The sequence below is a fragment of the Somniosus microcephalus genome, chromosome 9 (genome assembly GCF_052327205.1).
Source record: "Somniosus microcephalus isolate GS21.2 chromosome 9, FLI_Smic_1.0, whole genome shotgun sequence".
Taxonomy (NCBI): domain Eukaryota; kingdom Metazoa; phylum Chordata; class Chondrichthyes; order Squaliformes; family Somniosidae; genus Somniosus; species Somniosus microcephalus.
In genome coordinates this window covers 18489605-18503657 of record NC_140995.1, presented here as the reverse complement: position 1 = coordinate 18503657, position 14053 = coordinate 18489605, and the positions used below count along the sequence as shown (strand labels likewise).

At 47.5% G+C, this 14053-nt stretch overlaps 1 protein-coding gene across 1 annotated transcript in view; it reads left to right on the top strand.

Moving 5' to 3' along the window:
• Positions 1-369: 369 nt before the first annotated feature.
• sntg2 (syntrophin, gamma 2) overlaps positions 370-14053 on the top strand; it is a gene marked incomplete at its 5' end in the record, with an annotated part of 377700 nt that continues 364016 nt past the window's right edge. The window contains one exon of the mRNA XM_085996911.1: positions 370-549. Within this exon, the coding sequence (XP_085853037.1) occupies positions 370-549 (180 nt within the window). The remainder of the gene's footprint in view (positions 550-14053) is intronic.

Sequence of the window (14053 nt, the reverse complement as noted above, 5' to 3'; positions counted from 1 at the left end):
GTGGGGCTTGAACCCACAACCTTCTGACTCAGAGGCAAGTGTGCTACCCACTGAGCCACAGCTGACACTGAGTGATGCCTGCTGGAAACTGTGTGTTATGTGAATGTTAGGTGAGCACGGCATCAATTGCGACAATCTCCATTGTCAAATAGCCTGCCTATACTCACTATCTAGGCTCGGTTGTGAAGAATAGCACTTGGCAGAGCTATTGAGGACTGCCAGCATCTGTGCTATCATACTCCAGCAAGGCTAGGCACCTTAGGAGGGCAGAGGCGAAAACTGGGAAAATACATTTCAAAACGTGTGAATCCAAAAAGTAGGAACGAACGAAAATCGTGTTTGGTTAACGAGATTGTAAGAATACCATAAAATAAGAGATATTTTACAAACAAACTTGCTTTTGTTTTGCAGACTAAGACTGGTATAGTACGTCTTTTTGATGAGGAGTCTGAGAATGCCTATGACATCCGACTAAAGCTATCAAAAGATGTTATAACAATTCAAAAGCAAGATGTCATTTGTGTCAGTGGGAGTGATTCTGGTTCAAATGTAAGTAGTTTACTTTAATGCAAGCCGTTTTGAAGCTATACATGTTCTCAAATGGACTGAAGATGGGGAACTGGGTGGTCCAATTGTTTAGGTACCAACCTTTTCTCTCCGTGATCTGGGTTTAAATCCAACCCAAACTGATGGAATCAACCTTCCTCGGCCTGAAATCTCATTGAGACATAAAATTCTGACAGGACTGGACAGACTAGATGCAGGAAGGATGTTCCCGATGGTCGGAGAGTCCAGAACCAGGGGTCACAGTCTAAGGGTAAGGGGTAAGCCATTTAGGACAGAGATGAGGAGGAATTTCTTCACCCAGAGAGTGGTGAACCTGTGGAATTCTCTACCACAGAAGGCAGTAGAGGCCAATTCATTAAATATATTCAACAAGGAGTTAGATATTTCTTAAGGCTAAAGGGATCCAGGGATATGGGGAGAAAGCAGGGACAGGGTACTGAATTTGGATGATCAGCCATGATCGCATTGAATGGCAGAGCAGGCTCGAGGGGCCAAATGGCCTACTCCTGCTCCTATCTTCTATGTTTCTATACTGCCTGCAAGGACCCCGTATAAAATTAGTTGGGGGCAGTATTAATCCAGTTTCCAGTGAGCTTAGACTAACATTAAGCAGCACTAATTTGCAATCCCACTCATAGGAGACCAAGGATGGCTGGTGCAGGAAAAGGGAAAATGTCACACTGGTGAAGTAGATGCTGCTTTTCTGAGGTTGGAGGTAAAGGAATGGGAGCTTTACTGAGTATCCAAACCTGCTGGAGCTGACCAGGGAGTGCTGGGTGCTGATAATGAGTGCCTGAAATAAACAGTTTCCATTCCCCACCATTAACCTCCCTCACCTTGACGAGTGCAATATTCATACAAAAAAAAGTCATCAAACGTGGGCTGAACATGCTTTCAGAATGTATATATTCTGTATATTTTTTGCATCCTTTTTTTTAGTCCTAACAAATTTAACGCTAAGAATCAAGGGAACGGATCTGTATTACATGAATCAAATTGGATAAGGGCGTCTAGAGGCCATAAACCTAATTAATATAATGAAAAGTGAACAATGCGCATTGAAATGAATGACAGTTGTAAGTTGGGTAATTTAGAGAATGCTGATTGAAATCAATTGGTGGTCACCTTGACACGTTGGGGGAAAGATATTCACTGTTCACTATTTGTAGCAAAATTGTAAACACGGTGATAAAGAATATATTTACAATTTCACCACAAATGGTGAACAGTTGAAGCCTCCCCGACATGAAGCCTATTTAAAGCAAGTAAATTACCGCACATCATATTTTTTTAAAAGCCCACTTGGAAAAACACAATTGGTTATAGTTAAAATTGTTCTGATAAATGGAGTAATTGCACCAGAATTGATAGAATGTTTGATTTCTGACTACATAATAAGGTTTCAGGCTCGCTGTCGCCTGGCGCAGTCCACACAAACAATTTAGTCAACTTTGGTCAGTACTCGGCTAGATCACCCAGATGGACTTCCACCTCAAGGGAGGAAACACTGACATTGCCTGAATTGTCGCCTCTTGCTAACCAATCATAGGCTGATATCAATGGCAGTTTTTGATATATATATGAAACTTCCTCTTGTCTGAAGGACAGTGGAGAGTGGTACAGGAAATTCTCTTTTACCCGGCACCACCGGGACCGGCGTGGTGCCGGTTGATCAAAAAGTCCGGATTACGGAGAGGTATACTTACTAAGGTACGAGAGCCCCGTACACGGCCACAGATCCAGGCGTCCCTGTTGCATGGCAACAGGTGCAGGAACCCCGGTTACACGGCCACAGATCCAGGCGTCCCTGTTGCATAGCAACAGGTCCAGGAACCCCGGTTACACGGCCACTAATATGAAGTAAAACTTACCTGAACCTACTCTTGGCCTAGAAATTCGGTTTTGGCGCAGCAAGGGCTTTAGCGCCGGAAGTTAGTGCCGGCGCTAAGTCCCCCTGCGCGCGCCAAAAATTCAGTAGCGCCGCGCCCAAACGGCTGCCGGCGCTACTGAGGGGTCTCAGCGCCTCAAAACTGGCGCCACGCGCCGCATTGCGGCGCTATTCCGGCGCTGCGGCGCCCGCTGCGGTGCGGCAGGCTCGGGAAGTGCAGGCCTCCTCCTTCCGTTAAGGAGGAGCTGCCTGCACCCGGCCGCGGCCCGCGATAATCTTTTTAAAAATGAGCCCGGCACCTCGGACAAGTGCCGGGCTTGCTTCTGTTCCGGGGGGGGTGGGGGGGAAGTCCGGGGAGGGAGCTGCGGCCAGGCGGCCGGCGGGAAAGCGGCTGGCCGCCGCGGGGCCTTTAATGCGCCGGCGCAAAGTTCTGTAAGGCACCTCTGCCAGAACGTTGCTTGCGGCTGCCACGGGCGAGGCGGCCGCAACTCAATTTCCGAGTTCGGGCGGGTTACCATGGCAACCGGGACGCTGCGCACACCGATGACGTCATCGGTGCCGGCGCAGCGCTACCGGCCTAACGCCGATTTAGGGCCCCTGTCAATTTCTAAACTGGCCATAACTTCGGCGCTAGGCCCTCTAGCGCCTCAAAAGCGGCGCTAAGGCCAGTGAATTTCTAGGCCTTGAATTTTGCCGGTTAAGAGAGATTTCTGGTTATTTAGGTGCCGGTAAAAAGAGAGTTTCCTGTACTTGGATTTACCGGGAAAATTATGAACATTTTCAGCAGATCCCCCAAGTCCTTTGTTGCTGCTAATGATCAGAACTAATAACTGTAGGTTAAGATTAGTGTGCTTGTCAGGTGAGAGCCAAATGAGTAAGTGCAAAAGGAAAGAAAAGTGAAAGAAGATTCACCTTTGATTAGGCAGATTAATCAAGCTAGTTGGGTTCTATCTCTAGAACCTAGTAACATTCAAAACCCTGTAGGTTGTTTATAAGCCAATGTTTATTGGTAAGCTTTTCTTGTCCTGAAAGTCTGACAGCCACAGCTAAGATAAATGTGGCACTAACAAAGCTGATTTATATCTCAGTGAACAGCTGGAAATGCCAATAGCAGAGAGGGAGGATAGTGAAACATCTGTATTCCACAGTATTTCTTATATAGTTGCTCGTGTCTACGTGAAGATTCTTCCAGCAGTACTGATCCCCCTGACCTCTGTTTGCTAATTTTAGTGAAAACACAGACATGCTGATATCGAACTTTTGGCTAAAATTAGCAAGGAAAATATAACCCCTAGAGTTTTAGAAGGCAAGGCTGGCATCTCTAGGCAGTGCCATGTAAATTTGAAGAAAATCTAACTGACAAAAAGTGGAAGGATTCACGGTATAACCCCATTGTAGAAAATGGGCAATGTTGGGTCCATCAAACTAACAAAACTACCGTAACTTCATTAACTGTGCAATTAGTAGACATTTTCCTGTATTAAATTAAGAAAAGAGCATAACCAGCACAATATCTGTGGCTGGGCTTTTTGTTTTTTGAGGAATGTTGACAGCCTATATAAAAAATGTGTGTCCATTACTTGAAGTCAAGGCGATTGGGTTATACATCGGTTTTTATTTACTGCTGAGAACAAGGGGAAGGAAATGAAATTCTGGAGCCGTGGAGTGTTTATGGTGAGCCCGCAGCAGTCGCATTATCCTTGGTTGCTAAAAAATTATACTGTGAGTCTTTACAGGACTGCTCTCATCAAACCATGAAACGAGTCTGAGTGACAGTAATAGATTTCAGTAAAGGGAATGGAAGTACGAGTTGGATAAACTATTTGTTCTTGATTCAATTCATCTTTGGTTTAAGCCAGATCATTGATTTTAGTTCCCTTTCCTCATCCAGCCTCAGCAGTGGGGAGAGTCTCTCCAGCACAGGGCCAATTTCAGTCACACATCTTACCTTTCATCCTCATCATTTTTCTTCCTCCTCCCTTTTGCGAAGTTCAAATGGGGAAGCAGACACAATAACAATACAAAAACCAGTTTATGGAGACACACGTTAATCTGGCTAATCACCAGCATAGATTACTACAGCCAATTCTCCTGCTATTCAGATAGATGACGCCACTGCCGCGGGCTCACCATAAACGCTCCACGGCTCCAGAATTTCATTTCCTTCCTTTTGTTCTCCGCAGCAAATAAAAGCCGACGCCTCGACTTCATTTATTCATTCTCAGGATGTAGACGTCGCTGGCATTTATTGTTCATCCCTCGTTGCCCTGAGAAGGTGGTGGTGCTCCTTCTTGAATTGCTGCATGTGGTGAACGTGTTATATTTTGTGGCGCGTTTCGATTCAACGACTGACCTGCTAGGCCACGTCAGAGGGCAGTTAAGAGTTGGTGTGGGACTGGAGTCACGGAGGAAGGATGGCACCTTCATTTTTCTTTGCAACATTCCAACAGCCTTATGGTCACTTTGCTACTGATACCAGTTTTTTATATCCAGATAATTTTTAAACTGAATTCAAATTCTCAAATTGCCGTGGTGGGATTTAAACTAACGTTCTTTGGACTGTTAGTCCAGTAATGTAACCAAAACAGTGCTGTACCCGTATTTTGCATTAGCCATACAGTTTGCAGGGAAATACTATTATAAAGAAAGGGCTGGGTTTTGCCAATGGGAAGCTTTTGGAGATGGGACTCCCACTTGTCAGGTTTCAGTTCTGCCTCCATTGACTTCTGGCCAACCCACGCTATTGCCCTTGATTGACCTTGTTAAGCCCGCCCAGTGGGCTTAGCAAGCCAATTAAGGGAAAGCCAGTTACAGAGAACATCAACGTATGACGTTTCATCTGTCAAAAGTTTTTGACAGATGAATTGTCATCGTTTAACAGCTCTGTGAAGCTGTCAAACACTGACATTCTCTGTAGTTTGATGAGTTCTTGAATTCAAGACTCATCAAAGCTCTTTCTTTAGCAGAAATTAGATAGTTGATGCATTGGAGAATGCAACGGCCATCTGTCATCTCTGCCGCGGAGGTGCGAGACTCTCCGCATCCCCAACTCTTGAAGCCTGCAGGAAGAAACAAAGGTAAGTAAGCTTTTACTAACACTTTCCACTTACCTCACATACTCACCTCTCCACACTTGCACCCATCACTTACCTTCACAGTGCAATTTTGCACCCCTCCGACCCCCGCAGACCCACTGCTCGCCTCGGTGACCCTGGCGGGGTTCGGAGTCTTCGGGAAGCCCGCACTTGTGTGGGCAAAATGGGGATAATCCTCTTATCTAACAGGCAGATAAGTGGCACTAATCCCCTTCCCGCATCCAAGGAGACGGGGCCCGGCGCGGGTCGGATACCCGCCACCTGGCAAGATGGTACGGGGGCGGGTTGGGCACCCGCCCCCAGATTCTGCCATTTTCTCAGCAGTCCTGCCTTCATACCCGCCTCCCCAGGGCTGGCAAGGTCGCGCCCAGAGTGCCTGCATGGTTCAATGATAGTATTTCCACTCCTGCATCAGAAGATGGTGGGTTCAGGCCCCACTCCAGGACTCGAGTACGTAATCTAGGCTGATAATTCAGTGCAGAGCTGAGGCCGTGTTAAGAGGTGTGTCGTCTTTCAAAGGCGATATTACAGTAAGGTCCTGTCTGCTTGCTCAGACGGAAAGAAAGAAAGAACGAATGAAAAGAAGGAAATGAAATTCTGGAGTTGTGGAGTGTTTATGGTGAGCCGGCACCAGTTGCATCATCTATCTGAATGGCAGGAGAATTGGCTGTAGTAATCTATACTGGTGATTAGCCAGATTAACGTGTGTCCCCATAAACTGGTTTTGTATGGACATAAATGACCCCATGGCATAATTGAAAGAAGAGCAAGGGGTTCTTCTGGGTGCCTGTATCAACATCCCTCCCTCAACCAGTGCCACCAAAATGAACTGGTTGGTCATTTATCTCATTTACTGGTTTTTGGAACATTGCAATTGGCTGCTGCATTTGACTACAAAAACAGCAATGACTGCAATCCAACAGCTGTGAAGCACTTTGAAACATCCTAAGGATATGAAAGGTACTATATAAATGCAAGATTGTTGAATGGGAAGTCCTCTACTCACAAAGACTGCAGTGAAAGGATTGTCTCTCTAGCTCTTAACTGAGAGGACATTTCAACTGGAGCAACTTTAGCAACAACAACAACAATGACAACTTGTATTTATATAGCGCCTTTTAATAGAAGCATAGAAGATAGGAGCAGGAGTAGGCCATTCGGCCTCTCGAGCCTGTTTCGCCATTCAATGAGATCATGGCTGATCATCCAAATTCAGTCCCCTGTCCCTGCCTTCTCCCCATATCCCTTGATCCCTTTAGCCTTAAGAAATATATCTAACTCCTTCTTGAATATATTTAATGAATTGGCTTCAACTGCCTTCTGTGGTAGAGAATGTAGTAAAACGTCCCAAGGTGCTTCACAGGAGCATTATCGAACAAAATTTGACACCGAGCCACATAAGGAGATATTAATGCAGGTGACCAAAAGCTTGATCAAAGAGGTAGGTTTTAAGGAGCGTCTTAAAGGAGGATAGAGAGGTAGAGAAGCGGAGAGGTTTAGGGAGGGAATTCCAGAGCATAGGGCCTTGGCAGCTGAAGTCACGGCCGCCAATGGTGGCTTGATTAAAATCGGGGATGCTCAAGAGGGCAGAATTAGAGGAGCGCAAATATCTCGTAAGGCTGCAGGAGATTACAGAGATAGGGAGGGGCAAGGCTATGGAGGGACTTGAAAACGAGGATGAGAATTTTGAAATCATGGCGTTGCTCAACCGGGAGCCAGTGTACGTCAGCGAGCACAGGGGTGATGGGCGAACGATACTAGGTGCGAGTTAGGACACGGGCAGCTGAGTTTTGGATGACCTCAAGTTTATGTAGGGTGGAATTTGGGAGGCCAGCCAGGAGTGTGTTGGAATAGTCAAGTCTAGAGGGAACAAAGGCATGAATGAGGGTTTCAGCAGCGGATGAGCTGAGGCAGGGACGGAGTCGAGTGATATTACGGAGGTGGAAATAGGCGGCCTTAGTGATGACATGGATATGTGGTCGGAAGCTCATCTCAGGGTCAAATATGACACCAAGGTTGCAAACAGTCTGACTCAGCCTCAGACCAGCCAGGTCAGATTACACAGCCAGTAGAGACCTATTTGGGTGATGTATACGATAATTTCATTGAGGTGAGTCGGGATCAGTATCCTTCCTGATCCTCCGTGAACCGAGATCAAAGACTGTTGTTGTTGAAGTTGCAGACAATCATTGAGCAGTATTTATAGCAGACATGGAGAGTTCAAGGGCCCAGACCATTTCATCTTTTCGGTTGAAGTAACGGGCAGGTCAAAAAGTGAACAGAAAAGTGTTTTATAGAACAAAATGGGCATGGGGATCGCGATGCACGATCACCCTGCACCCGTTCAAAGGAATGCAGGCAGCACGCTAACTTTGTACTGCCGGCAGATTAGATTGATTGCGGCCTTTAGCCCAGCACTGAATGTGCTGCTCAGTGGCTGAACGTTCAGCAGGGGGCCCCAAGTTCGTGCGAGGCTAGCACCAATTAAAGCTAGCCTGCACTTCTTAAAGGCAGTCTGCACCTCTTAAAGGGGTCATTTCAATTGGCTGAGGAAGAGAGTGAAAGGAGGTAAAAAACACAAATGATGTCACGACAGGGGGAGAGAGTGTGCGCCAAGTTTCTCCGATGCAGCACTGGAGGCCTTGGTGCAGGAGGCCAACACGAGGAGAGAGATTCTGTTTCCACAGGATCCAGGAGGCCCTCCAGGCAAAACAGTGGGAGCAGATAGCCACTGTGGTGGTTGCCAGCAGTATAGCCCCTAGGACCAGGATGCAGCGCAGGAAGACGTTTAATGACCTCACACGAGTGGTCAAGGTCAGTGAATTCAGCTTTAAATGCCATATCCCACCATCTGCAGCACCAGCCTCATACACTGCTCAATGCATCACTCCCCCATCACTCACCTACCAACAATCTTCACCAAACACGACTTATAGCTCACATTCATAGCTACACCTCACCCTTACACACTTACCACTGCTGCAAGTCTCACACCAACATTTCACAGCTTGCACACACTGTCAGTTATTCAACCATGACAGGCATATCACCCAAACACATTGCAGCACACTCACTGACACACTTCCTTTTCTCCTGCAAAAAAAGGTGGCTCACAACAGGTGCCAGCGGGATCTAACTGGCGGGGGACAAGCGCGCCTGTATAACCTGACCCCCCCATGGAGGAGACGGTGCTGGCCATTATTGGATGGGTCATCACTGAGTCTGTGGCCAGCGGCGTGGCTGAAAAAATACAAGATGCCGGTATCCTCATCAGTAACCCTGCTTCTCGCATCCCACTTCCCCCTCATCTCACAATCTCTTCTGATTTGCAAGCTGCACATGGTATAAGCATGCAACTCCTGCTTTCCCCCCCACCCCTTCCTTCCCCACAACCTTACCCTTGTGCCTTTCTCCTTTCAGATAGTCAAGAACTGACACCTGGCCAGGCATTGGTGGAGGAGCAAGAAACAGAAGAATACCAAGGCAATGATGATGAAGACACAACACTATCACTCGATTTCACACTCACAGCCACCAGCTCAAATATTGACACTCTGTGTAGTTTAGAGGATATGTTGGAGGCGGGATCTGCATGTGGTAAGACAGCAGCCATTAGTGGCCTGCAGCCAAGGCAGGAGGAAAGGGTAGCACAGGTACCAGCTCCCTGGAGGGTGAGGTCGCACAGGAGTTTTGCTGCAGAGGAATCAGATGAGGACTTTGATGGGATGGCCTACAGAAGAACGCTGATGGGGATGCACAACAAAATGCTTGGTGCATTGGCAGGCCTGCCAGAAAACCTGAGTGCAATGTCGAGGAGCATGGAGAAGTCCAGCACCAACCTTGCACAGGGCTTTGCACAGAGCTTGGAGCCCATGATTTCCAGCATGGAAGTGATGGGCAACTCTATTCGTGCACCTGTGGACACAACCATGATGCAGCGTCCGATGGCTGATGCCTCGGCTTCCATTGCAGCACAAGGAGAAGCCACCCAACATCTGAGTGCTGCAGTGGAAGCTCAGACTGCTCTTCTGCAGGCTCAGCTTGTTGCCACGCAAGCTCAGACTGCTGCCATCATAGCTGCGTTTACCAGTGTTCACAGGGGGATTGCTGGGTGTCACAGCAGTCCAGGAATCTGTCCTCCAACAGATTACTAGGATTGCTGAGGCACCGCCCCGGGGGAGTGGCAGTGGCTCCGTGGAGCACGAACCTGCTGTCCTCTCTCAGGATGACTACATTCGTGCTCCCACCACTGCCACTCCGCCAGTGCCCTTGCTGTTGCCTCTTAGCCAGCCAGCCCTGACTGCTGCCACCCATGCCGAGATGGTGCAGCCTACAGCTGGGCCTTCTGGGCCCAGAGCTGCTTAAGTTTGTCCTCCAAGGCCATTTGCAGTCTCCCCCACTGCAAGTCAGCAGTCGTGCTGCAGCCACTGGGGTAGCAGTGCATAGGAGCACTGGGACAGGCAAAGGCACACTGAAGGCAGGCAGTAAGGGAATGCACAAGGGTGTTTAGTTGACTGTTATGTAATATTGGATGGATTGATGTATAAAGTTGAATTGGAATGTTTCTTTTGTGGTGGCTTTTATTTCAGCATTGTGGCCAAGAGGACGCTGTAATGGTCAGTAACAGAGGGAAGGTAAGGTGTGGGACTATTGTTGAATGGGGAATTGGGGTTGCGTTCACTGGTACTGCAGTCGGTGAGTCGATCACGGACAACCCAGGCAGAAAGGAGATGTCTGGGTTGACTCCTCCCTGCCGCTTCCTCCTCTTCTGCTTCCTCCTCCTTCTCTTCCTCCTCCTCCTCCTCCTCAGCTGGTCGTCGTATGCCTGGTGGCAAGGGCTGGGCCCTCATGATGGCGACGAATCTTGAGATGTGCTCTGGTATTGCAAGGCTCCTCCAGAGCGGTACAGGCAGCGGGAGGGTTGTTTAAGGACGCCAATGGTCTGCTCTATCAGACTCTGTGTGGCAGCATGGCTCGCATTGTGCGCAGGCGTGCTTGAGTTGCCCAGCGGAGTCATGATCCAGGTGGTCAGCAGATAAGCCTTGTCGCCCAAAAGCCACCCTCTGGTTTGTTGTGGTGGCTCAAAGACTGACGGAACAGCGGATTGGCGCAGAATAAAAGCATCATGACTGCTGCCAGGATACCGGGCATTCGCCATCATGATGTGCTCAGCATGGTCGCACACCAACTGGACATTCAGCTAGTGGTAAACTTTGCGGTTGCGGTACAGCTCAGCATTTCGATGGGGTGCCTGCAAAGCTCCGTGCGTGCAGTCAATGGTGCCCTGCTCCCCCACCTCCTCCTTCCTCTGCTAACAGCTTGTCCTTTACTTTGCAGCCTCTGCTCCATCTCCTTGTCATGCTGCAGACCAAGGGGGATGACAACCAGAGCACCCTTGACTGGGAGCAAGTGGTCTGACCAGGACCCTTGAAGTCAGAACCAAGGCCTTCTCCTTGCGGCACCGCTCCCCTGTCACCTCACCAACTTTAAACAACTTTAGAAAGCTCCAAACAGCTCCACAAGCTTTTACAGAGCCAGTAAAACTTAATCAGCATCTAGTCTTAGAGGGGTTGCTGATCCTTTTAAATATCGCTGGTGGGGAGCTGAATTTCGAGCCCATTAACTTTCCCTCCATGAGGTTTTCGGGCCTGGTGGTGCCGACAGGAAGTCTAATCCATTTTGAAGGCCGGGCCTCATTAACTTAGGGCTGGCTAGGAGAAAATGAGCGCCCCGGGGCAATCTGCTGATTCCAGCCTGCCGCAGTATCGCGAGGTCTGCGGGCCCAAATAAAGGTAGCTCGGGGGGGGGGTCCACTCTCGAGCGGGGGAGGGTGAGCCACCCACAAACCATCAAAAACTTAACTTAGCAAAGTACTGCGAGTGCTGGAAATCTGAAATAACAGCAGAAAATGCTGGAAACACTCAGCAGGTCAGGCAGCATCGAGGAGAGAGAAACAGATTTAACGTTTCGGGTCGGGGGACCCTTCGTCGGAACTAGAAAAGGTTGGAGAAGAGAGATTTTTAAGCGGGGCAGGGAGGAGGGGAGGAAAGAAGAAAGGGAAGGTCTGTGATAGGATGGAAGGCTGGAGAGATTGACTGACAAAAGGGATGATGGTGCGAGGCAAAAGGAGAGGTAATGGGACAAGTTAAGAAACAAAAGATGACTAGATGAGGTGTGAATGATAATGACAGCATCATTAACAGCTATCATATGAGAAAACAAGCGAAAAAATTAATAAAAACTTACTTTAGGACTCCTCTACAGCTGGATTGCCTGGCCACGTATTCTGAGGACCTCAATAAAATGGTGATTGTGGCAATGGGGCAGTACATTCTTCCCTGCAATTTTCAGGAGTCAACTTCCCGTTTCCATCAGACAGGAAGTCTCAAAATCATTCCCATAGTATCATTTCGCAATTTCCAAGGAGTAATCATGTTTTTTTTTCAAATTTGCTACTGAAGATGTATTTTGTAATCAGGCAAATCTGATGAGACTATTCCCCATTATAGCATCATAACCATAAAATCCCACTGGTAAGATATTCCTTATTTGCACAATGTCATACCATTGGCTCTGTTCTGACATATTTAAAAGGGTGAAAGAATCTTGGCCCGATATTTAAAAAGAACTGAGTGTATGTAAATTAGACAATAGTTTATGAGAAGGAGGAAGGAAAGGAAGAAAGATGAGAAAATAGTTGAACAGTTGTAAGTTGCACGCTTTGCTGCGGTGAAACATCCAAAGGTGCTCTACAGAGGGGCGTGGACAGAAACTGAACAGGAATTGGAGGAGGGATTAGGGAGGCTTACAGTGAACAAAGTGTTAATCGACAAGGTCAGTTTGAATTAATCTTAGATTTTAAAGAAAAGATTTTAAAGAAAGAAGGAAAATTGAGAACACTGATCAATGAAACTATCAGAAAGACAGATATAAAATTTCAAGTGTGGCCCAGTGAATTTGATAATGGAAAAAGCTGTATCACTGCCAAATAATTTTTAAAGACATTAATGCATTATTTTCTATAATGAGAATCATTGCAACCTGTCTCATATCATAATTAGTTTGACATTTATTCAATACCGTTTCGGCACCTTCCGCATACATTAACATGCTGTCTTCTGCTGTAGAAAGGAGTTATTGGGCAGAAAATGTACAGGGCAATTGCTTCAACCAGTAATATTATTATTTGAATGTATTTTGAGGTTTTTGCTAATCCAAGATTAATTAAATGGAGAAATTTTATTAAGACATTAAATGAACATAAATACAGGCGTTCACAGGAGTTCTCAAATTCTATGGCCAGAATTTTCCGGAGGGTTAGCGGGTGGGAAAGTGTTTTTTTTTGGCAGCGGGTCGGGAACCCGCTGTCAACCCACCGCAATGCACCTTTCCCAATGTCGGGTCTGTCAGTGCTGAGCAGACCTGACAAGAAACAGCGGGCGACCCAATTAAACTTGTTATAATATACTTAACAGATGCCTAACAGGCTTTTTCAATGTACTTTGTAACTTTAACTTCATGGCCACGGGAACCATGCTGTTCGGAGACCACGTCTGTCAACCTGAGGTGGGAGTTCAATAGCCATTGCTCCAGCTGATTACTTGACAGCTTCAAATGTACAGTAAAAGCTCCCACCTGACAGATGATCACTTTCCTCAGCCACAAGCTGTTTCTTAGTCCATTTCCAGCACAGATTCTGCAGACTTTCCACTTCCCACCCTCCATCCACTCTCACCTCATTGGAAGAACTCTCTCACCATTGACAGATCACTTCTGTCATCTCTACTTTACCTGCCATTTGTTCCATCAACATGAGTGTTCTTTATACTCTCTCACTTTGGTCCTCAGAATCCCACCACGATCAGCCCCAACACCAGCAGCACCAGACACACCAGCAACACCAACAACAACACCAACCTTCTGCTGCACATTCACCTGATGCTGCACAGGACAGAGGGCATCAGCACCCGAGCACATTGCTGCCCGGGAGGCCAGGGATGGCCTCATCATGGCCAGATTTACTTCGCTTGACACTGTACACTCTGGCTGCCACATGATGTGCCAGGTTGGCACCACCCCACACCAACACCATAAAGCATCCCTACAGTGTCCAAGCCATTCCTTTCACACTCACCGCCAATGCAGGGGGTACCGATATGTCTCGGCATTCACTGCAACTCACTAAGCCACTTCCAAAGGTGAAGACAAATCTGTCCCAAGAATGCAGTGTTCAAAATAAATGTTTCAATGTTTGACAACACATTAACAGAAACTTTACATGAACATGGGATAAAACACCTTGGGGTCAATTTTCTGGCCGCTGTCGGGCGGCATTTCATGCGGCCGGGGGGCCGAAAATCGGCAAAAAAGCGGGTCGGGACCCCCCCGCCTGATTCCCCGCCCTGTCTGACTTTCGGACCGCCGTTTCCCTGCACCCCGCTTCAGTCCCGGCCGCCGCTGGCGGGACTGGCCGTCGGCACACTAATGACCAATTATCAGCTTG